The sequence below is a fragment of the Entelurus aequoreus genome, linkage group LG05 (genome assembly GCF_033978785.1).
Source record: "Entelurus aequoreus isolate RoL-2023_Sb linkage group LG05, RoL_Eaeq_v1.1, whole genome shotgun sequence".
NCBI lineage: Eukaryota > Metazoa > Chordata > Actinopteri > Syngnathiformes > Syngnathidae > Entelurus > Entelurus aequoreus.
Genome location: NC_084735.1, coordinates 13,362,466 through 13,389,332, shown reverse-complemented (window position 1 = coordinate 13,389,332; position 26,867 = coordinate 13,362,466). Strand labels below are relative to the sequence as shown.

The window sequence follows — 26,867 nt, the reverse complement described above, 5'->3', positions numbered from 1 at the left end:
CTGAGAACAAACGTCCTCCAAAGTGGACATTTGTGTCAAGCAGAGTGGACATTTGTGTTGAGTTTATCATCTCCAGAGACCCAGTGTCCTTTGAAGTGGACATTCATGTTAAGTATATAACTTTCTGAGAACAAATGTCCTCCGAAATGGACATTTTTGTCAAGCAGAGTGGACGTTTGTGTTGAGTTTATCATCTCCAGAGACCCAGCGTCCTCTGAAGTGGACATTCATGTTAAGTCTATAACTTCCTGAGAACAAATGTCCTCCAAAGTGGACATTTGTGTCAAGCAGAGTGGACATTTGTGTTGAGTTTATCATCTCCAGAGACCCAGCGTCCTCTGAAGTGGACATTCATGTTAAGTATATAACTTTCTGAGAACAAACGTCCTCCAAAGTGGACAATTGTGTCAAGCAGAGTGGACATTTGTGTCAAACAAATGTGGACAGTTGTGTTAAGTCTATAACTTCCTGAGAACAAATGTCCTCCAAAGTGGACATTTGTGTCAAGCAGAGTGGACATTTGTGTTGAGTTTATCATCTCCAGAGACCCAGCGTCCTCTGAAGTGGACATTCATGTTAAGTATATAACTTTCTGAGAACAAACGTCCTTCAAAATGGACATTTGTGTCAAGAAGAGTGGCCATTTGTGTTGAGTTTATCATCTCCAGAGACCCAGCGTCCTCTGAAGTGGACATTAATGTTAAGTATATAACTTTCTGAGAGCAAACGTCCTCCAAAGTGGACATTTGTGTCAAGAAGAGTGGACATTTGTGTTGAATTTATATTCTCTAGAGACCCAGCGTCCTCTGAAGTGGACATTCATGTTAAGTATATAACTTTCTGAGAACAAACGTCCGCCAAAGTGAACATTTGTGTCAAGCAGAGTGGACATTTATGTTGAGTTTATAATCTCCAGAGACCCAGCGTCCTCTGAGATGGACATTCATGTTAAGTATATAACTTTCTGAGAACAAACGTCCTTCAAAATGGACATTTGTGTCAAGCAGAGTGGACATTTGTGTTGAGTTTATCATCTCCAGAAACCCAGCGTCCTCTGAAGTGGACATTTGCGTTAAGTATATAACTTCCTGAGAACAAATGTCCTCCAAAGTGGACATTTGTGTCAGGCAGAGTGGACATTTATGTTAAGTATATAACTTCCTGAGAACAAACGTCCTCCAAAGTGGACATTTGTGTCAGGCAGAGTGGACATTTATGTTAAGTATATAACTTTCTGAGAACAAACGTCCTCCAAAGTGGACATTTTTGTCAAGCAGAGTGGACATTTGTGTTGAGTTTATAATCTCCAGAGACCCAGCGTCCTCTGAAGTGGACATTCATGTTAAGTATATAAGTTTCTAAGAACAAACGTCCTCCAAAGTGGACATTTGTGTGAAGCAGAGTGGACATTTGTGTTGAGTTTATCATCTCCAGAAACCCAGCGTCCTCTGAAGTGGACATTTGTGTCAAGTCTATAACTTCCTGAGAACAAATATCCTCCAAAGTGGACATTTGTGTCAAGCAGAGTGGACATTTATGTTGAGTTTATAATCTCCAGAGACCCAGCGTCCTCTGAAGTGGACATTCATGTTAAGTATATAACTTCCTGAGAACAAACGTCCTCCAAAGTGGACATTTGTGTCAAACAAAGTGGACATTTGTGTTAAGTTTATAACTTCCTGAGAACAAACGTCCTCCAAAGTGGACATTTGTGTTGAGTTTATCATCTCCAGAGACCCAGCGTCCTCTGAAGTGGACATTCATGTTAAGTATATAACTTTCTGAGAGCAAACGTCCTCCAAATTGGACATTTGTGTCAAGCAGAGTGGACATTTGTGTTGAGTTTATCATCTTCAGAGACCCAGCGTCCTCTGAAGGGGACATTCATGTTAAGTATATAACTTTCTGAGAGCAAACGTCCTCCAAAGTGGACATTTGTGTTGAGTTTATCATCTCCAGAGACCCAGCGTCCTCTGAAGTGGACATTCATGTTAAGTATATAACTTTCTGAGAACAAACGTCCTCCAAAGTGGACATTTGTGTTGAGTTTATCATCTCCAGAGACCCAGCGTCCTCTGAAGTGGACATTCATGTTAAGTATATAACTTTCTGAGAGCAAACGTCCTCCAGAGTGGACATTTGTGTCAAGCAGAGTGGACATTTGTGTTGAGTTTATCATCTCCAGAGACCCAGCGTCCTCTGAAGTGGACATTTATGTTAAGTATATAACTTTCTGAGAACAAAAGTCCTTCAAAATGGACATTTGTGTCAAGCAGAGTGGACATTTGTGTTGAGTTTATAATCTCCAGAGACCCAGCGTCCTCTGAAGTGGACATTCATGTTAAGTCTATAACTTCCTGAGAACAAACGTCCTTCAAAATTGACATTTGTGTCAAGCAGAGTGGACATTTGTGTTGAGTTTATCATCTCCAGAGACCCAGCGTCCTCTGAAGTGGACATTCATGTTAAGTATATATCTTCCTGAGAACAAACGTCCTCCAAAGTGGACATTTGTGTCAAGCAGAGTGGACATTTGTGTTGAGTTTATCATCTCCAGAGACCCAGCGTCCTCTGAAGTGGACATTTATGTTAAGTATATAACTTTCTGAGAACAAACATCCTTCAAAATGGACATTTGTGTCAAGCAGAGTGGACATTTGTGTTGAGTTTATCATCTCTAGAGACCCAGCGTCCTCTGAAGTGGACATTCATGTTAAGTATATAACTTCCTGAGAACAAACGTCCTCCAAAGTGGACATTTGTGTCAAGCAGAGTGGACATTTATGTTGAGTTTATAATCTCCAGAGACCCAGCGTCCTCTGAGATGGACATTCATGTTAAGTATATAACTTTCTGAGAACAAACGTCCTTCAAAATGGACATTTGTGTCAAGCAGAGTGGACATTTGTGTTGAGTTTATCATCTCCAGAAACCCAGCGTCCTCTGAAGTGGACATTTGCGTTAAGTATATAACTTCCTGAGAACAAATGTCCTCCAAAGTGGACATTTGTGTCAAGCAGAGTGGACATTTATGTTAAGTATATAACTTCCTGAGAACAAACGTCCTCCAAAGTGGACATTTGTGTCAAGCAGAGTGGACATTTATGTTAAGTATATAACTTTCTGAGAACAAACGTACTCCAAAGTGGACATTTTTGTCAAGCAGAGTGGACATTTGTGTTGAGTTTATAATCTCCAGAGACCCAGCGTCCTCTGAAGTGGACATTCATGTTAAGTATATAAGTTTCTAAGAACAAACGTCCTCCAAAGTGGACATTTGTGTCAAGCAGAGTGGACATTTGTGTTGAGTTTATCATCTCCAGAAACCCAGCGTCCTCTGAAGTGGACATTTGTGTCAAGTATATAACTTCCTGAGAACAAATGTCCTCCAAAGTGGACATTTGTGTCAAGCAGAGTGGACATTTATGTTGAGTTTATAATCTCCAGAGACCCAGCGTCCTCTGAAGTGGACATTCATGTTAAGTATATAACTTCCTGAGAACAAACGTCCTCCAAAGTGGACATTTGTGTCAAACAAAGTGGACATTTGTGTTAAGTGTATAACTTCCTGAGAACAAACGTCCTCCAAAGTGGACATTTGTGTTGAGTTTATCATCTCCAGAGACCCAGCGTCCTCTGAAGTGGACATTCATGTTAAGTATATAACTTTCTGAGAGCAAACGTCCTTCAAAATGGACATTTGTGTCAAGCAGAGTGGACATTTGTGTTGAGTTTATAATCTCCAGAGACCCAGCGTCCTCTGAAGTGGACATTCATGTTAAGTATATAAGTTAAATGTCTGATTTTTGCAATGTATTTAGATTTTTTTAAGGACTTCTTTGTCCAGTCGTTGTTAAATTTCTGATTTTTGCAATTTATTTTGATTTTGTTCAGGACTTCTTTGTCCAGTCGTTGTTAAATGTCTGATTTTTGCAAAATATTTTGATTTTTTTCAGGACTTCTTTGTCCAGTCGTTGTTAAATGTCTGATTTTGGCAATTTATTTCGATTTTTTTAAGGACTTCTTTGTCCAGTCGTTGTTAAATGTCTGATTTTTGCAATTTATTCTGATTTTTTTTAAGGACTTCCTTGTCCAGTCGTTGTTAAATGTCAGATTTTTGCTATTTATTTAGATTTTTTTCAGGACTTTTTTGTCCAGTCGTTGTTAAATGTCTGATTTTTGCGATGTATTTAGATTTTTTTAAGGACTTCTTTGTCCAGTTGCTGTTAAATGTCTGATTTTTGCAATTTATTTTGAGTTTTTTTCAGGACTTCTTTGTCCAGTCGTTGTTAAATGTCTGATTTTTGCAATGTATTTTGATTTTTTTAAAGACTTCTTTGTCCAGTTGCTGTTAAATGTCTGATTTTTGCAATGTATTTAGATTTTTTTCAGGACTTCTTTGTCCAGTCGTTAAATGTCTGATTTTGGCAATGTATTTTGATTTTGTTCAGGACTTCTTTGTCCAGTCGTTGTTAAATGTCTGATTTTGGCAATTTATTTAGATTTTTTTGAGGGCTTCTTTGTCCAGTCGTTGTTTAAATGTCTGATTTTTGCAATGTATTTAGATTTTTTTGAGGGCTTCTTTGTCCAGTCGTTGTTTAAATGTCAGATTTTTGCAATGTATTTAGATTTTTTCAGGACTTCTTTGTCCAGTCGTTGTTAAATTTCTGATTTTTGCAATTTATTTTGATTTTGTTCAGGACTTCTTTGTCCAGTCGTTGTTAAATGTCTGATTTTGGCAATTTATTCTGATTTTTTTAAGGACTTCTTTGTCCAGTCGTTGTTAAATGTCTGATTTTGGCAATTTATTTCGATTTTTTTAAGGACTTCTTTGTCCAATCGTTGTTAAATGTCTGATTTTTGCAATTTATTCTGATTTTTTTAAGGACTTCCTTGTCCAGTCGTTGTTAAATGTCTGATTTTTGCGATGTATTTAGATTTTTTTAAGGACTTCTTTGTCCAGTTGCTGTTAAATGTCTGATTTTTGCAATTTATTTTGAGTTTTTTTCAGGACTTCTTTGTCCAGTCGTTGTTAAATGTCTGATTTTTGCAATGTATTTTGATTTTTTTAAAGACTTCTGTGTCCAGTTGCTGTTAAATGTCTGATTTTTGCAATGTATTTAGATTTTTTTCAGGACTTCTTTGTCCAGTCGTTAAATGTCTGATTTTGGCAATGTATTTTGATTTTGTTCAGGACTTCTTTGTCCAGTCGTTGTTAAATGTCTGATTTTGGCAATTTATTTAGATTTTTTTGAGGGCTTCTTTGTCCAGTCGTTGTTTAAATGTCAGATTTTTGCAATGTATTTAGATTTTTTAAGGACTTCTTTGTCCAGTCGTTGTTAAATTTCTGATTTTTGCAATTTATTTTGATTATGTTCAGGACTTCTTTGTCCAGTCGTTGTTAAATGTCTGATTTTGGCAATTTATTTAGATTTTTTTGAGGGCTTCTTTGTCCAGTCGTTGTTTAAATGTCTGATTTTTGCAATGTATTTAGATTTTTTTGAGGGCTTCTTTGTCCAGTCGTTGTTTAAATGTCTGATTTTTGCAATGTATTTAGATTTTTTAAGGACTTCTTTGTCCAGTCGTTGTTAAATGTCTGATTTTTGCGATGTATTTAGATTTTTTAAAATACTTTTTTGTCCAGTCGTTGATAAATGTCTGATTTTTGCGATGTATTTAGATTTTTTAAAGGACTTCTTTGTCCAGTCGTTGTTAAATGTCTGATTTTGGCAATGTATTTTGATTTTGTTCAGGACTTCTTTGTCCAGTCGTTGTTAAATGTCTGATTTTGGCAATTTATTTAGATTTTTTTGAGGGCTTCTTTGTCCAGTCGTTGTTTAAATGTCTGATTTTTGCAATGTATTTAGATTTTTTTGAGGGCTTCTTTGTCCAGTCGTTGTTTAAATGTCTGATTTTTGCAATGTATTTAGATTTTTTAAGGACTTCTTTGTCCAGTCGTTGTTAAATGTCTGATTTTTGCGATGTATTTAGATTTTTTTAAGGACTTCTTTGTCCAGTTGCTGTTAAATGTCTGATTTTTGCAATTTATTTTGAGTTTTTTTCAGGACTTCTTTGTCCAGTCGTTGTTTAAATGTCTGATTTTTGCGATGTATTTAGATTTTTTAAAGGACTTCTTTGTCCAGTCGTTGTTAAATGTCTGATTTTGGCAATGTATTTTGATTTTGTTCAGGACTTCTTTGTCCAGTCGTTGTTAAATGTCTGATTTTGGCAATTTATTTAGATTTTTTTGAGGGCTTCTTTGTCCAGTCGTTGTTTAAATGTCTGATTTTTGCAATGTATTTAGATTTTTTTGAGGGCTTCTTTGTCCAGTCGTTGTTTAAATGTCTGATTTTTGCAATGTATTTAGATTTTTTAAGGACTTCTTTGTCCAGTCGTTGTTAAATGTCTGATTTTTGCGATGTATTTAGATTTTTTTAAGGACTTCTTTGTCCAGTTGCTGTTAAATGTCTGATTTTTGCAATTTATTTTGAGTTTTTTTCAGGACTTCTTTGTCCAGTCGTTGTTAAATGTCTGATTTTTGCAATGTATTTTGATTTTTTTCAGGACTTCTTTGTCCAGTCGTTAAATGTCTGATTTTGGCAATGTATTTTGATTTTGTTCAGGACTTCTTTGTCCAGTCGTTGTTAAATGTCTGATTTTGGCAATTTATTTAGATTTTTTTGAGGGCTTCTTTGTCCAGTCGTTGTTTAAATGTCAGATTTTTGCAATGTATTTAGATTTTTTTGAGGGCTTCTTTGTCCAGTCGTTGTTTAAATGTCTGATTTTTGCAATGTATTTAGATTTTTTTAAGGACTTCTTTGTCCAGTCGTTGTTAAATTTCTGATTTTTGCAATTTATTTTGATTTTGTTCAGGACTTCTTTGTCCAGTCGTTGTTAAATGTCTGATTTTTGCAAAATATTTTGATTTTTTTCAGGACTTCTTTGTCCAGTCGTTGTTAAATGTCTGATTTTGGCAATTTATTTCGATTTTTTTAAGGACTTCTTTGTCCAATCGTTGTTAAATGTCTGATTTTTGCAATTTATTCTGATTTTTTTAAGGACTTCCTTGTCCAGTCGTTGTTAAATGTCTGATTTTTGCAATTTATTCTGATTTTTTTAAGGACTTCCTTGTCCAGTCGTTGTTAAATGTCTGATTTTTGCAATTTATTCTGATTTTTTTAAGGACTTCCTTGTCCAGTCGTTGTTAAATGTCTGATTTTTGCAATTTATTCTGATTTTTTTCAGGACTTCCTTGTCCAGTCGTTGTTAAATGTCAGATTTTTGCTATTTATTTTGATTTTTTTCAGGACTTCTTTGAGTGAGTAGTCTTCTTCTCTTTCTCACCACACTGCTGCTTCACTGTCACACATTCCTCCCTGTTGCCCCCTCCGGGGTGGCGTGCATACTGCATACATGAGCCACCCTAGTTTCAATGGTTTCGACAAGCCTATTTGGGTGATGTTTGGCGGGCCGCCAGCTGAATAGCCCTGGTTTATGTATTACACCAAGTGATGCCAAACTACTGCTAGCCACCGGCTGGACTGCGCTGCAGTTGCTATTTTTCTATGTAGGAAATGGAATGGTCTGTCTTACCCAGGGCGTTGAAGGTGGCGACATGCATCCACATGTCGGCGGGCTTGTCGGGCCGCGGCTGCCACAGCAGAGCGTCCACATCGTGCCTCAGGCAGAGACACGGCATCTCGGCGGGATTGACGTCCACAGTGAACAGGTACTGGTGGCTGCCCAGGTTCACCTGCAGCACGAGATCGATATATTCATCGTTATCCAGAAGGCAGCTGCTTTGTCGTGTTGTGTTTTAGCTTTTGGTGTTATGGTGAGTCTCTGAGGCTGTCAGCGCTCTTAAACTAACCCCGTGCACCCAAATGACAACCTTTCAGCGAGCCATCACGCCTCCACTCCAAAACTCCTTTTCTCGCCACTCGGTAACCGGCACGTTTGTTGACTGACAAAACGGCAGAGAGGCGGCGGGGAACGGGTCACGTTATGCGATGAACCCAAACAGACCGGAGACGAGATGGGGGACAAAGTGAAGGCTTTTATCACGGATGCATCTGGAAGCCACGTTTGCACATTTGAATTTACACGAGCTCTTTAGCCATCATTTCTATTTTATATTACAATAGCATGTAGTACGTTCTTGAACGGGGTTTGTAAATCAAAGTTTGTATAATGAAGCAAATTCTTCAATAAAAAACAATGTAAATATTAATGATGCGTTCCAGCCTCCACAAAAGTCCTTAGGTTTGTACACTCTGAACACAATATCAAATACTGTATAACAAACAAATACAACAAGGAGGTGATAAATCAACTTTCTCTTTATTAACAACAAGCTCAACTGTCCTGTATGCGCCCTCACAAGCAATCAGCAATCACAAAAACCCTTAACTTTAACAACCGTATTGCTGCTAGAGTTGTACGCTATATCGGTACTAATAAAGTACTGTGGTACTAATTCATTCCAACAGCCAAAAAACAACATTTCTGCTGGTTAATAAAAAGGGCGGGTGCAGTGAATTATCGCGGTTTTTGGGCTTCAAAACCACCGATAAAAGGTGACACTTTACTGTCCTGTATGCGCCCTCACAAACAATCAGCAATCACAAAAATCCTCAACTTTAACAACCAAATTGCTGCTAGGGTTGTACGCTACACCGGTACTAATAAAGTACCGCGGTACTAATTCATTCCAAACGATACTATACTGCCTTTGAAAAATACCGGTACTTTTTTTCCCCCATTCGCACGCTGCCGTGCGGCGGTGAGGCACAGAGCCGAGGCGCATACAAGCAAAAACGGCATGGAGAGGAAGAATGGCAAAAAAATCTGCATTTCTACTGGTTAATAAAGAGGGCGGGTGCAGTGAAGTATGGCGGTTTTTGGGCTTCAAACCCACCGGTAAAAGGTGACACTTTACTGTCCTGTACACACAACTGTCCTGTATGCGCCCTCACAAACAATCAGCAATCACAAAAACCCTTAACTTTAACAACCGCATTGCTCCTAGGGTTGTACGCTATACCGGTACTAATAAAGTACTGTGGTACTAATTCATTCCAAGGCAAGAACAGCAAAAAAACAGCATTTCTACTGGTGATTAAAGAGGGTGGGTGCAGTGAATTATGGCGGTTTTTGGGCTTCAAAACCACTGATAAAAGGTGACACTTTACTGTCCTGTATGCGCCCTCACAAACAATCACCAATCACAAAAATCCTTAACTTTAACAACCATATTGCTGCTAGGGTTGTACGCTATACCGGTACTAATAAAGTACCGACACTTTACTGTCCTGTGCACACAACTGTCCTGTATGCGCCCTCACAAACAATCAGCAATCACAAAAACCCTTAACTTTAACAACCGCATTGCTGCTAAGGTTGTACGCTATACCGGTACTAATAAAGTACTGTGGTACTAATTCATTCCAAGGCAAGAACAGCAAAAAAAACGGCATTTCTACTGGTTAATAAAGAGGGTGGCTGCAGTGAATTATGGCGGTTTTTGGGCTTCAAAACCACAGATAAAAGGTGACACTTTACTGTCCTGTACGCGCCCTCACAAACAATTAGCAATCACAAAAAATCCTTAACTTTAACAATCATATTGCTACTAGGGTTGTACGTTATACCAGAACTAAAAAAGTACCGCGGTACTAATTAATTCCAAAGGAAGAATGGCCAAAAAAACCCAGCATTTCTACTGGTGAATAAAAAGGGCGGGTGCAGTGAATTATGGCGGTTTTTGGGCTTCAAAACCACCAATAAAAGGTGACACTTGAAACACTGAAATACTATTGTATAATATACCTTAAATAAGTGAAATGTATATCACCTAATAATACTAAAATGTAATAAATAAATTCCAAAAATGTATAAAACAAGAAATAAAACGACCGAGATAAATCACTAATCCATGTCTCCATGGCGACGAATAAAGTAAGTTTCTTAGAAGTATTATTATCACTGGAGGACGAGGAATAGCTAAACATGCTTCACTACACACCGTAGGATAGAATAGCTCACCGGCGTCACATTGTAAACAAACGCCACGGGTGGATCTACACCTGACATCCACTGTAATGATACCAAGAACAATGTATGATTCTGTAACTACTTGGTATTGGATCGATACCTAAATGTGTGGTATCATCCAAAACTAATGTAAAGTATCAAAGAAGAGAAGAATAAGTGATTATTACATTTTAACAGAAGTGTAGATAGAACATGTTGAAACAGAAAATAAGCAGATATTAACAGTAAATGAACAAGTGGATTAATAATCAATTTTTACAGTTTGTCCCTCATAATGTGTACAAAATAATAGGTGTATAAATGACACAATATGTTACTGCATACATCAGCAGACTAATTAGGAGTCTTTGTTTGTTTACTTAATACTAAAAGACAAGTTGTCTAGTATGTTCACTATTTTATTTAAGGACTAAATTGCAATATTAAACATATGTTTCATGTACACTAACATTTTTTGTTCAAATAAAGACAATAATGACATTTTTTTGTGGTTTCCTTTATTTAGAAAAGTATCGAAATACATTTTGGTACTAGTACCGGTACCAATATATTGGTATGGAGACAAACCGTGTGTTGAATAGCCAAGAAAGTACATTAAAATGCCCCTGAGGTTTTTGAACGATGACGATGAAAAGAAGCACGTTGCTAAGACTGAATATGAAGCGGACCTTGTGCTGAACGCATACTAAAGGCCCTCTAATGATTGCTGACGGACACTTCCAGCTGCGCTCGCTGCACAATAACTTGCAAGGACCTGTTCTCCATCCACAAAAGCTTTACAAGGACGTCAAGCTCAAAAGGACCGCAGTGAAAGGGCGACGGTACTAAAGCAAAAATATATAAAATAACGGCGGAAGTTCCAGGTTATTTCCACCATGAGCGATTGAGGCCGTGTCTTGCTCACCTCCTCTTTTCAACCTTTTGTGTTTTCGTCAGCCTTTTCAAATGTTCTTTGCACAAGTGATGCGAGGAGCGTTGTTTGTTGTACTCACCAATGAACCGTCAACATTGCCTCTCTCCTGTCAGAGAGTTTCAATTCCCACCTGAAAAGCTCCTCGGTGGCAAGGCCCCGGGGGTGGATGAGATCCGCCCGGAGTTCCTTAAAGGCCTACTGATAGTTTATATATCAATGATGAAATCTTAACATTGCAACACATGCTAATACGGCCGGGTTAACTTATAAAGTGCAATTTTAAATTTCCCGCTAAATATCCTGCTGAAAACGTCTTGGTATGATGACGTTTGCGCGTGACGTCACGGATTGTAGCGGACATTTTGGGACACCATTGTGGCCAGCTATTAAGTCGTCTGTTTTCATCGCAAAATTCCACAGTATTCTGGACATCTGTGTTGGTGAATCTTTTGCAATTTGTTTAATGAACAATGAAGACAGCAAAGAAGAAAGCTGTAGGTGGGAAGCGGTGTATTAGCGGCCGGCTGCAGCAACACAAACACGTAGCGGCTACGTCGTAGCCGGTGTTTCATTGTTTACATTCCCGAACGATGACAGTCAAGCTTTACCATTGGCCTGTGGAGAACTGGGACAACAGAGACTTTTACCAGGAGGACTTTGAGTTGGATACGCATGCTTGTGGAGATGGGACAACAGAGACTCTTACCCGGAGGACTTTGAGTTGGATACGCGCTACCGTGAGTACGCAGCTGCCCGTACGTGCGTGCCGCTATGTGCATGTCACGTACGTAACTTTGGGGAAATATATGTGCTGTATGAACTTTGGGGAGGTGAACGGTACTTTGGGCTGTGGGATTGAGTGTGTTGTGCGGGTGTTTGATTTGTATTGTTGGGTTGTATGGACGGGAGGGGGGAAGTGTTTGTTATGCGTTAATTTGTGGCATATTAAATATAAGCCTGGCTTGTGGCTAATAGAGTATATATATGTCTTGTGTTTATTTACTGTTTTAGTCATTCCCAGCTGAATATCAGGTCCCACCCGCCTCTCACAGCATCTTCCCTATCTGAATCGCTTCCACTGCCCTCTAACCCTTCACTCTCACTTTCCTCATCCACAAATCTTTCATCCTCGCTCAAATTAATGGGGTAATCGTCGCTTTCTCGGTCCGAATCGCTCTCGCTGCTGGTGGCCATGATTGTAAACAATGTGCAGATGTGAGGAGCTCCACAACCTGTGACGTCACGCTACTTCCGGCACAGGCAAGGCTTTTTTTTATCAGCGACCAAAAGTAGCTAACTTTATCGTTGATGTTCTCTACTAAATCCTTTCAGCAAAAATATGGCGATATCACGAAATGATCAGGTATGACACATAGAATGGATCTGCTATCCCCGTTTAAATAAGAACATTTCATTTCAGTAGGCCTTTAAGGCTCTGGATGCTGTAGGGCTGTCTTGGTTGACAAGACTTTGCAACATTGCGTGGACATCGGGGGCGGTACATCTGGATTGGCAGACCGGGGTTGTGGTTCCTCTCTTTAAGAAGGGGAACCGGAGGGTGTGTTCCAACTATGGTGGAATCACACTCCTCAGCCTTCCCGGTAAGGTCTATTCAGGTGTACTGGAGAGGAGGCTACCGTATCTGGCCCGCGGGCTGTAGTTTGTGGAACCCTGGTCTACATTTTCTCCAGTTTTGCATTGAATAAAATTGTTTGCCGGCCCGAGGAACTTGTCACCCCCCCGCTGTCTGCAACAATCACGCCATTAAATTGACTCGAAAAAAAGCTTCCATTTATATTCTGTTGCTTCAATTAACTGTTCAATGAGTCCAACAATAAAAACGGTTGAAATCCAGACGTTATTGCTATTTCAGTTTTGATGATGTACATTTATCCCCCCCAAAAAAGAAGAATGAAGTTAATGGCAAGCAGAAAAAACATTGTTTCAACTATTTTTTCAAAAATACATTGAGGCTATAAAATTTGTTTTATCCAGTTACTCAATTAATCGAACAAACTACTTTCTCTATTTACTCGCAAACAGTGCAAGTCTGTGGGTGTTCCACATCAGATATTTATGATAATAGCTTCAGCATGGAGGCAACTTGTCTTTCCATTTATACTAGGGGTGTAACGGTACGTGTATTTGTATTGAACCGTTTCTGTACGGGGGTTCCGGTTCTGTTCGGAGGTGTACCGAACGAGTTTCCACACGGACATATTAAGTAGCGTAACGCACGTTGTGTAAACAATGCACACCGAGGCACAACACACGGCATGCTAGCAGCTAACGGGCTAGGATAGACTGACCATACGTCCTCTTTTCACCGGACATGTCCTCTTTTGCGGAGCTGTCAGGGCAGAGTTTCTTAAATGCCTCAAATGTCCGGCATTTTGAGTTAGGGTTGCGTGTATTTTCAATGTACGTTCAGGGTTAAGAAGGGGTTAAAAACAAAACAAATTGTGAAGGTGCGCAGCAGCATTGGTGAGGGAGGGGCAGAGACAGAGAGAGAGAGAGAGTTATGATAAACGCGCATGCGTCGCCAGGTTCTGCTTTTTATCCATAGATTTATCACATTTATTTTTTCATTATCTATAGCAGGGGTGTCAAAAGTGTGCCACGGAGGCCATTTGCGGCCCACAGCTAATGTTTTAAAGGCCCACGGCACATTCTAAAAATACTATTAAAATAAACAAAAACATAACAAAAGTGAAATAAAAAAGCTTAAAGGTGAAATGTAATTCAGAAAAAGTTGCAATGTTGACTAATAAAACAAAGCTGTTTTTTTTTCTTTCAAACTGTCATTGCTCAAAACATAATATTGAATCAAAATCAATGTTATTATGAATGATTGACCTATCCAAGGTTCCCATTACTAAACATCAAATATTCCACTAAGAAAAATATTTTTGGTGGAAGACTTTGCAAATTTGGTAGATAAATAACCCCAAAATGTATATTTTGTAGTTTTCTTACTGTACCGAAAATGAACCGAACCGTGACCTTTAAACCGAGGTACGTACCGAACCGAAATGTTTGTGTACCGTTACACCCCTAATTTATACTGCTACTTTCAAACATCCTCCATGAAAAATGGACAATTAATTTTGAATGGGAAAAATGTCTTTAAAAACTGGGAATTTTATGAAATCTGGGAATTTTTTGTATAATTGTTGAAAGGGAGCACACAATTCCTGAACAGACTGAATATTTTGAAGTTGGAACGGTTGGAATAGGATACAAAATGTGGGGAATTGTGCAACTTGGAAAAATGTCCCATTCATTTCCATCGGAACTTCCTGGAAATTTGGGGAAAAGCGGGATTTTTTTTGAAATGCTAAAAAACTTGAATGTTCTGAATGAGTTGGTGTTGGAATTTTTCAAATCGGTTGAGAAATGTTGAAGTAGTAACGTTTTTAATTGAGAAATGGTACTATGGCATTCCTGGAATTTCGGAAAAACCGGGAACTTTGTTTTTTGTCCTAATTTAGAGGAATGTTTTGACGGTGGAACGGTTGAAATGCGTTGAAAAATGTGGAAGGAGTAGTTGCCAGAAAAAAGGGTGGAAAGAGGGCTTTGGAAAACCAGGAATTCTGGAAAATCCTGGAATTTTTTTTACTTGGAAAAAAGGTAGTTTGAATTTCCAGGATGTGTTGAAGGTGGAATGGTTTGAATCGGTTGAAAAATTTGGGTAATGGTGGAAGTTTGAAAAATGGCCAATTCATTTTGAAAGGGGAAAATGTCTTTAAAAAGTAGGAATTCTAGGAAATCCGGGAATTTTTGTATAATTGTTGAAAGGGAGCACACAATTCCTGAACAGACTGAATATTTTGAAGTTGGAACGGTTGGAATAGAGTTAGAGAGTTAGAGTTTGAGTTTATTTCGAACATGCAAGCATACAACATGATACATCACAATTTCCAGTTTCTCTTTTCAACATGTTAGAAAAGGAGTAGGAAGAAGCAGAGCTTATTTAATCCTACCCCTTTTCTTTACCTAACAGTTGCTGAAACTTTTTTATTCACTTCCTGTTCTCAATTTATTCACAATAAACTCCATAGGTAATCACAGTAAAAATAAATAAATAAATAATAGTAAGAATTTAATAATAATAATTGGTGAAGAAAGTTATATTTCATATGATGAGATACGTAAGATTACTTTAAGAATGAATTAATGGATGGATGAAATAAATTGAGAATGTTTGTCATGGTTCTTCTTCTTTGTACTTTGTAAACACTTTAAGTTTGAAGAGTTTCTTGAAGTGGATCATATTAGTACATTGTTTGATTGCTTTGCTTAATCCATTCCATCATTTAATTCCACATATTGATATACTGAAGGTCTTAAGTGTTGTACGTGCGTACAAATGTTTTAAATTACATTTTTCTCTAAGATTATATTTCTCCTCTTTTGTTGAGAAGAATTGTTGTATATTCTTGGGTAGCAGGTTATAGTTTGCTTTGTGCATAATTTTAGCTGTTTGCAAATTCACTATGTCATGGAATTTCAGTATTTTTGATTCAATAATAAGGATACAAGGATACAAAATGTGGGAATTGTGCAACTTGGAAAAATGTCCCATTCATTTCCATGGGAACTTCCTGGAAATTTGGGGGAAAGCGGGTTTTTTGGTAAATAAATTTGGTATTTGGTAAATAAATAACCCCAAAATTTATATTTTGTTGTTTTCTTACTGTACCGAAAATGAACCGAACCGTGACCTCTAAACCGAGGTACGTACCGAACCGAAATGTTTGTGTATCGTTCCACCCCTAATTTATACTGCTACTTTCAAACATCCTCCAATAATGGCGTTGTGGCTGGTCTCCACGGCAAAGTGCATGGAAGAGGAGGCCAGGAAACGTAAACACACACATGCTCTCGGTCTTTTCTGTCGAGCGCAGCGGCGGATGAACAAAAGGAGCTAAATTAATAGGATGTGCTACAATTTGAAGATGAAAGGGGTCAGGAAAAAAAAACAGGTCAGCAGATATCCCAGCGAGCGGGTAAATGGAGGAAGAAGAATGGGAAGGTAAGGCTTCCTGGGCAATGTTGCACATGCTCACACGGTCACCGGTAGCCTTCAAAAGGTTGATGGTTGTTTGTGGGCGGCATTAAAGGGCTCTCGCTGACATTCGTCCTAATTAGACGTCTGCCATTCATTCCACAGTGGAGTGGACTCCTGCAGGAGCTTTGTCTTGGACACAAAACAAAAGTGAAAGAAGACCATTAGCCGTGGACATTAAGCGTTCTCTTCATGGTGATTCTGCGAAGACGGAAGACGAAGGAGGACGCTCTTCCAGGTAATTCAATGTGTAGGTTCTGAGATTATTTTTATCGGAAGAACTCTTCAGAGAGGTTTCGTGCACTCACGCAAGGAGTGCGATAAAAATGGCAAAGCGTGACGAGGGGGCGAGAGGGTGGCCAGCAGCCGGAGTAGCCTTCTTGTTCCCTGGGATGAATTGAGTCAACAGATGGAGGGTCCTCTACTGCGCCAATAAAACACTCTAAAAACATCCAGAAACTGCCAACAATACTCCATTTACATGTCGTGACCTGAAATTAACCAAATATAAAATATATTGTTATTATAAGTGCTAACTCAGACAGACTATTTCATAAAAAGCCAACAATACTCCATTTACATGTCGTGACCTGAAATTAACCAAATATAAAATATATTGTTATTATAAGTGCTAACTCAGACAGACTATTTCATAAAAAGCCAACAATACTCCATTTACATGTCGTGACCTGAAATTAACCAAATATAAAATATATTGTTATTATAAGTGCTAACTCAGACAGACTATTTCATAAAAAGCCAACAATACTCCATTTACATGTCGTGACCTGAAATTAACCAAATATAAAATATATTCTTATTATAAGTGCTAACTCAGACAGACTATTTCATAAAAAGCCAACAATACTCCATTTACATGTCGTAACCTGAAATTAACCAAATATAAAATATATTGTTATTATAAGTGCTAACTCAGACAGACTATTTCATAAAAAGCCAACAATACTCCATTTACATGTCGTAACCTGAAATTAACCAAATATAAAATACATTGTGATTATAAGTGCTAACTCAGACTGACTATTTCATAAAAAGCCAACAATACTCCATTTACATGCCGTAACCTGAAATTAACCAAATATAAAATATATTGTTATTATAAGTGCTAACTCAGACAGACTATTTCATAAAAAGCCAACAATACTCCATTTACATGTCGTAACCTGAAATTAACCAAATATAAAATATATTGTTATTATAAGTGCTAACTCAGACTGACTATTTTATAAAAAGCCAACAATACTCCATTTACACGTCGTGACCTGAAATTAACCAAATATGAACTATATTGTTATTATAAGTGCTAACTCAGACTGACTATTTTAGAAAAAGCCAACAATACTCTATTTACATGTCGTGACCTGAAATTAACCAAATATAAAAGATATTGTTATTATAAGTGCTAACTCAGACTGACTATTTTATAAAAAGCCAACAATACTCCATTTACATGTTGTGACCTGAAATTAACCAAATATGAACTATATTGTTATTATAAGTGCTAACGCAGACAGACTATTTTAGCGGAGCATTGATAGCAGTGAGCTAATGCTAGCTTACGCTGCTATTGTTGACACACTATAAGATGGTGGCTGCTTCTGCTTGGCCTCAAACTTGCTAAAAGTCAATTCTAGATTATAATTCATTCATTTCCAGATTATAATTTATTCATTTCCAGATTATAATTCATTCATTTCCCACCTGCTAGTAGACAAATGTGACCTACATTTGCTTTTTTAAATTCAAACAGCAGTATTATTAACTACGCTCAGAACCTTTTCGGCAATTTCCGTCGATTCGGTGTCGGATGACGTCGCGAGAGTAACGTTTCTGCACTTTGACCATATTATTAGAGCAGTCATACTGGAAATACGCAAACATTGTAAAAAGATGTGCTGTTTATCATTCACAATCCTTATGTAAGACATGAACACATAGGGTTGGATTTTTTTGTTGTTTTTTTTAAATCGTAAATAAATATCTAACAATTGAGTCAACAGATGGAGGGTCCTCTTATTATACTCTCTAAAAACATCCAGAAACTGCCAATAATACTCCATTTACATGCCGTGACCTGAAATTAACCAAATATAAAATATATTGTTATTATAAGTGCTAACTCAGACTGACTATTTTAGAAAAAGCCAACAATACTCCATTTACATGTCGTGACCTGAAATTAATCAAATATGAATTATATTGTTATTATAAGAGCTAACGCAGACAGACTATTTTAGCGGAGCATTGATAGCAGTAAGCTAATGCTAGCTTCTGCTTGGCCTCAGACTTGCTAAAAGTCAATTCTAGATTATAATTCATTCATTTCCCACCTGCTAGTAGACAAATGTGACCTACATTTGCTTTTTTAAATTCAAACAGCAGTATTATTAACTTCCCTTGATATAATATAATGCATTAAGTCTACTTAAAGTACCAGTAAATGGAAAAACAAGTTGACTTTGTATGCATATTTGTGTTTTCTTTATACAAACAATTGTATTTAATCCGCAAAGTAGGTGAAAATACCGTCTAAACATCACAAAACGCCACAGATTCAGTTGGACATTTTTAAGTTTACTCTCAGAACATTTTCGGCAATTTCGGTCGATTCGGGGTCGGATGACGTCGCGAGAGTAACGTTTCTGCACTTTGACCATATTATTAGATCAGTCATACAGGAAATACGCAAACATTGTAGAGAGATGTAAGGCTGCAGCTAACGATTATTTTTCTATCGATTAATCTATAGATTATTTTTTCCATTAATCGGTTAATCTATACATATTTTTTTTTGGATTAATCTATAGATTATTTGTCCTTTTACCGATAATTTTTTTATTCAAAATGAAGATGAAAAAATAAATGTAGGTCCGTTTTTTCAAAAGGCATGGCTTTTATTTACAAAAAAAAAGAAGTATGGCCACTCAGTCAACATTGACAACAACATGACTAAATATTCTGTAACAATGTAAACATTTAAAACTTTTAACATTTAACAAAATTAAAAGTAGCTTATTTGCTTTTTAATGTGCAAATATAAAAGTCGACATCCAGTGCAAATCTTAATATTCTGCAATAGTATAAGCATTTCAAAAGTAAAAGTATTGCTTATTTTGCTTTAAAATTTGCAAAATTAAAGATAAACATCCAATACAAAAAAGTGCAAAACGAAATATTCTGTAACAACAAAAGTGAAAGTATTGCTTATTTGCTAAAATGTGCAAAAATAAAGATAAACATCCAATACAAAAAAGTGCCAATCTAAATATTCTGGAGCACTGTAAAAATTAAGTATTGCTTTTAAAATGTGCAAAATAAACATCCAGTCCAACACAGTACACAATAACCAATTCTACTCATTCCAGTGAGTGACTAACAGTTGTAATGAAGTAAGATTAGCATGTGTACATGCTCTGGTTCTTTTCTTGTTTACAATATTCCCAGCAGCTGAAAATAGGCGCTCAGAAGGGGTCGATGTGGCTGGAACTGAGAGCTAATTAACCTTCACCTCAAGCCAGGACTGCGAGTGAGCTGAGCTGCAGTTTATATTTCTAGAAGGTCAATGGGCTCATAGTGATGTTACTAGTAGTTGACTGGGAGGTGTTTATTATCATTTGGGGAGAGTCCGCTGCCTGATGCTCACCTGCTAAACACCGATCTGCTCCACGCTGAAGCGCTGACTACATGCGCTCTGAATACGCACTGCTGATTGGCTGGTAATGTTTTGAATACGCACTGCTGATTGGCTGATAATGCTTCGTGTGTACCAATCAGATGGTTGTGTGGGTGGGACAATGCTGCGTGCTGAGACAGAGGCAGAGGAGCGAAGCAGCTTGTTAAGACTTTAGCAGCTGAAGTTAGCTTTAGCTTAGAAACTCGTTCGGTACACCCCCGTACCGAACCGAAAGCCCCGTACCGAAACGGTTCAATACAAAACACGTACCGTTACACCCCTAGCAGATACAAATGACACATTCATGTTTTTGTGTAATGATGACAACGTATGCTCGCGCGGACGATTGACTAGTTGATGGTTTTCTTTTCAAATGTTTGTTCATAGCCGTTGTGCTGCTATGATAGGCCATTTCCGCTCGACACAGTGTGCATACAACAACATTATTAGGCCGTTTATTGAAATACTCCCACACTTTTGACCACTTTTGGCATGCTTTTCCCCCCTCGCTCGCACCGCTCGCATCGTCTGCTTTGGTCGTCTGCTTTGCGCTTCGCCATGACGGTAGTGTGACGTAAATATGCGACGCGTCGACGCACAAAAACGGCGTCGACGTATTTACGTAACCGATGACGTCGATGACGTCGATGACGTCGACTATGTCGACGCGTCGTTTCAGCCTTAGAGAGATGTGCTTATCCTTATGTAAGACATGAACACATAAGGTTGGATTTTTTTGTTGTTTTTTTAAAAATCGTAAATAAATATCTAACAATTGAGTCAACAGATGGAGGGTCGATATTATCGGACATCTCTACTTGCAACTATGCATGAAAACATTGAACATGGGTTTGGTACGTATGAATTGTTTTAGTTGCATTGTAAAACTTACAAACGTTGCTTGGAGTAATGAATGAATAATCCATATGAGTAGAAATGCTATGATTTACTATGCTATGTTTTACTTCCGGTTCAAGGCGTGAAACAGAATGTACATTTTCAACCTGCAACCCCTGCAGTGAACATACTCGTCCTGGCGCCACAGCCCAAACAATTACACACCTTTTCAGTGTCTCTACGAAGGCTCTTGTTGAATGCAAATCATTACGGCCAATAGTGAAGAAAAATCCATAAATTCGCTGCGCCGTTTTACAAGCTGGAGGGTTCAAAGTGTTGGAAAAAAGTAGCAGCTTATAGTCAAAAGCATCGAGACTAAATTGTTAACATTTGACAATGATAATCTTGAATGGTTGAAACGTTTACATTAACTGTGGCCAAATGAAGCAATAATGTAATTGTAATATATAATAACAACAATGCAAGTAACCCTTTTAAATACAATACACATGATTTTTTTTATTACTGTGGTATTTTTTACCATTGTAATGGGAATAAACAAGCATAAAAATATGATGGACTCTCAATATCTGTTCGCAAAAATTGCACTTTAATAAATATTAAACATCTTAAAGTGCAGTTTTTTCTCCCAACTGGGAAAAACTGGCTCGGGGGGTTTGTTTTGTTGTTTTTTTGTTGCCCAGCCATCAAAATACACTTGCTCGCTCCTCCGTGCTAATTGGCTCATGTTGCTCATTCAGTTCGAAGGTGAAATATTCCCCACACGGAGACATTTTTCTGATATTATTCTGTGTGCATTCTGCTCATACCAAAACAAAGATTGTGGTTGACTGACAAGAGGTGTCACTCAGTTCATTGAGTTCTGTGAAATAAACATGCTCAGGAGATGAGAGTGATGCAGAGAGTGACATCGCTTGTATTCATTTTGAAAGTCAGCGGACATAGCAATTTATCGACGTCCATAAAGTTACCGAGTTAATTTTCATTTATGGTTTAATTAATTGACTTACTATTTATTGGCCCAAGCCTACAACTGTGTGATTTTTTTAGTGCCTCTAGATATCAAATTTAATGCTTTTTGAAAGCCTTAATTTTCTCAAAACCCATTTAATGACATTTATGCTTTTTAATGACCCGCAGAAACGCCTTACAGAAAAAAAATAACTGTACTACAGCGAAACCCGTTCAAGTTCAGACTGTCGACATTAGATTACAATACAACTAGATGAAGCAATTACTGAAGGAATTGCGTGTGAATGCTCCACTGCTGAAGTTGAAGTGAAATGCTGACAGAATGTAGTATGAATGTAAGAATAGTTTGAATGTTGGAATGGTTTCAATGTTGAAGAGTTTAAATTTCCAGGTAAACTGGAATTTGGTTTGGAACTTAGGAAAGTGTTAGTTTAAAAGTCCAGGATGAGTGGAATGTGTTGATGTTGGAATGGTTTGAATAGGTTAAAGAAATTTGGGAATTGGGCAACTTGGAAAAATTTACCATTCATTTCAATGGGAACTTCCTGGAAATTTTGGAAAAGCGGGATTTTTTTTTAATGTCCTGAATGATCTGGATTGGTTGGTGTTGGAATTGTTTAAATCGGTCAAGAAATGTTGAAGTAGTAACAGTTTTGTTAATTGAGAAATGGTATTACGGAATTTCGGGAAAACTGGAATTTTTTTAAGTTCTTAAACCAACTTATTTTTTGGTCCTGACTAGGAGGAATGTTTTGACAATGGAACGGTTGAAATGGGTTGAAAAATGTGAAAGGAGTTGGAAATAGGTTTAGACAAAAAAACAGGAATTCCTGGAAATGTATTGAACTTGGAAAATTTGTAGTTTTAATTTCCAGGATGAGTGGAATGTGTTGAAGGTGGAATGATTTGAATGGGTTGGAAAAAAATGAGAATTGTGGAAGTTTGAAAAATGGACAATTCATTTTGAATGGGGAAAATGTCTTTAAAAACTGGGAATTCTAGGAAATCTAGGAATTTTTTGTATAATTGTTGAAAGGGAGCACACAATTCCTGAACAGACTGAATATTTTGAAGTTGGAACGGTTGGAATAGGATACAAAATGTGGGGAATTGTGCAACTTGGAAAAATATCCCATTCATTTCAATGGGAACTTCCTGGAAATTTGGGAAAAGCGGGATTTTTTTGAATGTCCTGAATGATCTGAATTGGTTGGTGTTGGAATTGTTTAAATCGGTCAAGAAATGTTGAAGTAGTGAGAAATGGTATTACGGAATTTTGGGAAAACTGGAAATTTTTTAAGTTCTTAAACCAACTTATTTTTTTGTCCTGACTAAGAGGAATGTTTTGACAATGGAACGGTTGAAATGGGTTGAAAAATGTGAAAGGAGTTGGAAATAAGGTTAGACAAAAAAACTGGAATTCCTGGAAATGTATTGAAATTGGAAAAATTGTAGTTTTAATTTCCAGGATGAGTGGAATGTGTTGAAGGTGGAATGGTTTGAATGGGTTGGAAAAAAATGAGAATTGTGGAAGTTTGAAAAATGGACAATTAATTTTGAATGGGAAAAATGTCTTTAAAAACTGGGAATTCTAGGAAATCTGGGAATTTTTTTGTATAATTGTTGAAAGGGAGCACACAATTCCTGAAAAGACTGAATATTTTGAAGTTGGAACGGTTAGAATAGGATACAAAATGTGGGGAATTGTGCAACTTGGAAAAATGTCCCATTCATTTCCATGGGAACTTCCTGGAAATTTGGGGAAAAGCTGGATTTTTTTTGAAATGCTAAAAAACTTGAATGTTCTGAATGAGTTGGTGTTGGAATTTTTCAAATCGGTTCAGAAATGTTGAAGTAGTAACGTTTTTAATTGAGAAATGGTATTATGGCATTCCTGGAATTTCGGGAAAACCGGGAACTTTGTTTTTTGTCCTAATTTAGAGGAATGTTTTGACGGTGGAACGGTTGAAATGCGTCGAAAAATGTGGAAGGAGTAGTTGCCAGAAAAAAGGGTGGAAAGAGGGCTTTGGAAAACCAGGAATTGTGGAAAATCCTGGAATTTTTTTTACTTGGAAAAAAGGTAGTTTGAATTTCCAGGATGCGTTAAAAAGGTGGAATGGTTTGAATCGGTTGAAAAATTGTGGAAATGGTGGAAGTTTGAAAAATGGCCAATTCATTTTGAAAGGGGAAAATGTCTTTAAAAAGTAGGAATTCTAGGAAATCCGGGAATTTTTTGTATAATTGTTGAAAGGGAGCACACAATTCCTGAACAGACTGAATATTTTGAAGTTGGAACGGTTGGAATAGGATACAAAATGTGGGAATTGTGCGACTTGGAAAAATGTCCCATTAATTTCCATGGGAACTTCCTGGAAATTTGGGGAAAAGCGGGATTTTTTTCTAAAATGCTAAAAAAAACTTGAATGTTCTGAATGAGTTAGTGTTGGAATTTTTCAAATCGGTTGAGAAATGTTGAAGTAGTAACGTTTTTAATTGAGAAATGGTATTATGGCATTCCGGGAATTTCGGGAAAACCGAAATTTGTCCTAATTTAGAGGAATGTTTTGACGGTGGAACGGTTGAAATGCGTTGAAAAATGTGGAAGGAGTAGTTGCCAAAAAAAAGGGTGGAAATAGGGTTGTGGAAAACCAGGAATTCTGGAAAATCCTGGAATTTGTTTTAACTTGATAAAGGTAGTTTGAATTTCCAGGATGCGTTAAAAAGGTGGAATGGTTTGAATCGGTTGAAAAATTGTGGAAATGATGGAAGTTTGAAAAATGGCCAATTCATTTTGAATGGGGAAAATGTTAAAAGTTCAAGTACCACCGATAGTTACACACACACTAGGTGTGGTGAAATGTGTCCTCTGCATTTGACCCATCCCCTTGTTCCACCCCCTGGGAGGCAAGGGGAGCAGTGAGCAGCAGCGGCGGCCACGCTCCGGCCGGGGTTTGAACTCACAAACTACCGATCTCAGTGAGGACACTCTAACCACTCGGCTTGGTCTTCTAAACTTTTCTTGTTTTTTTCATCAGTTACATTTTCCATTTATATATATATTTTTTTTCTTGTTTTTGAATACTGACTTTTTGCAGTGTGGAATTCTGGGATTTTTTTAATCGGGTTGAATCGGGTGAAAAATGTGGAAGGTAGAGCGAATCTGGAGAAGAAGAAGAGGAAGAAGTGGAAGAAATGTAATAAATAGATGCATTTAGGTGTAGAATATTATAATTGACATTCTTCACTGCAAAAAGTCAGTGTTCAAAAACAAGACAAAAAAATACAAAAATGAGGGGTATTTTATTTGAACTAAGCAAAATTATCTGCCAATAGAACAAGAACATTCGGCTTGTCAAGACTTTCCAAAACAAGTAAGATTAGCTAACCTCAATGAACCCAATAATACCTTAAAATAAGTATATACTCATTAATAAGTGCACTTTTCTTTAGAAAAAAAAAGAGACCTTTTTGCTCGATATGTTGAAAAATATTCTTAAATTAGGTAAATGCTAGTGCCATTATCTTGACATAATGATATGCATACATCATGATTTTTTTTAATGCTTGAAGTAAGAAATAATTACTTTAAAAAAGTAGTTTTATACTTGTGAGTGTTGATGTCACAGCTTTGCATCAGTTGATATTCTAGTTTCAAGCATGTTTTACTCAATATAGGTCATAACATCTCAGCAACAAGCTATAATATCTTACTGAGATCATTTAGGACCAAAACCCTTAAAACAAGTACAAACCCCGTTTCCATATGAGTTGGGAAATTGTGTTAGATGTAAATATAAACGGAATACAATGATTTGCAAATCCTTTTCAACCCATATTCAGTTGAATGCACTACAAAGACAACATATTTGATGTTCAAACTCATAAACTTTATTTTATTTTTTGCAAATAATAATTAACTTAGAATTTCATGGCTGCAACACGTGCCAAAGTAGTTGGGAAAGGGCATGTTCACCACTGTGTTACATGGCCTTTCCTTTTAACAACACTCAGTAAAGGTTTGGGAACTGAGGAGACACATTTTTGATGTACAGCTTAAGTTGTTCAACAGTCCGGGGTTCTCCGTTGGGCTATTTTAGGCTTCATAATGCGCCACACATTTTCAATGGGAGACAGGTCTGGACAACAGGCAGGCCAGTCTAGTACCCGCACTCTTTTACTATGAAGCCACGTTGATGTAACACGTGGCTTGGCATTGTCTTGCTGAAATAAGCAGGGGCGTCCATGGTAACGTTGCTTGGATGGCAACATATGTTGCTCCAAAACCTGTATGTACCTTTCAGCATTAATGGTGCCTTCACAGATGTGTAAGTTACCCATGTCTTGGGCACTAATACACCCCCATACCATCACACATGCTGGCTTTTCCACTTTGCGCCTAGAACAATCCGGATGGTTCTTTTCCTCTTTGGTCCGGAGGACACGACGTCCACAGTTTCCAAAAACAATTTGAAATGTGGACTCGTCAGACCACAGAACACTTTTCCACTTTGTATCAGTCCATCTTAGATGAGCTCAGGCCCAGCGAAGCCGACGTCATTTCTGGGTGTTGTTGATAAACGGTTTTCGCCTTGCATAGGAGAGTTTTAACTTGCACTTACAGATGTAGCGACCAACTGTAGTTACTGACAGTGGGTTTCTGAAGTGTTCCTGAGCCCATGTGGTGATATCCTTTACACACTGATGTCGCTTGTTGATGCAGTACAGCCTGAGGGATGGAAGGTCACGGGCTTAGCTGCTTACGTGCAGTGATTTCTCCAGATTCTCTGAACCCTTTGATGATATAACGGAGCGTAGATGGTGAAATCCCTAAATTCCTTGCAATAGCTGGTTGAGAAATGTTTTTCTTAAACTGTTCAACAATTTGCTCAGGCATTTGTTGACAAAGTGGTGATCCTCGCCCCGTCCTTGTTTGTGAATGACTGAGAATTTCATGGAATCTACTTTGTCTGTCTTTGTAGCATATTCAACTGAATATGGGTTGAAAATGATTTGCAAATCATTGTATTCCTTTTATATTTACATCTAACACAATTTCCCAACTCATATGGAAACGGGGTTTGTAAAACACTCTAACATAAAATCTGCGTAGTGAGAAGAATGATCTCATCGGACAGAAAATAAGCAAATATCACCCTTATTTGACATATTTCATCTTACTTAGATTTCACTTTTTGCAGTGTTGGGAGTGGCGTTGTAAGTGGAAACACTGAAATATGGTTCCTTTCCTAATAAAGGTCTAGTTGTGTTTTTAAAATAGTTACACGTGTGCCCTCATGAATCCACCTTTG

The 26,867-nt window shown here is 37.6% G+C and overlaps 1 protein-coding gene across 1 annotated transcript in view; it reads right to left on the bottom strand.

The window, feature by feature from the left end:
- The window catches only part of nudcd1 (NudC domain containing 1), a 60,241-nt gene that overhangs the window by 2,796 nt on the left and 30,578 nt on the right, over nucleotides 1-26,867 (bottom strand). Inside the window, exon 9 of the mRNA XM_062047135.1 lies at nucleotides 7,594-7,753. Within this exon, the coding sequence (XP_061903119.1) occupies nucleotides 7,594-7,753 (160 nt within the window). The remainder of the gene's footprint in view (nucleotides 1-7,593; nucleotides 7,754-26,867) is intronic.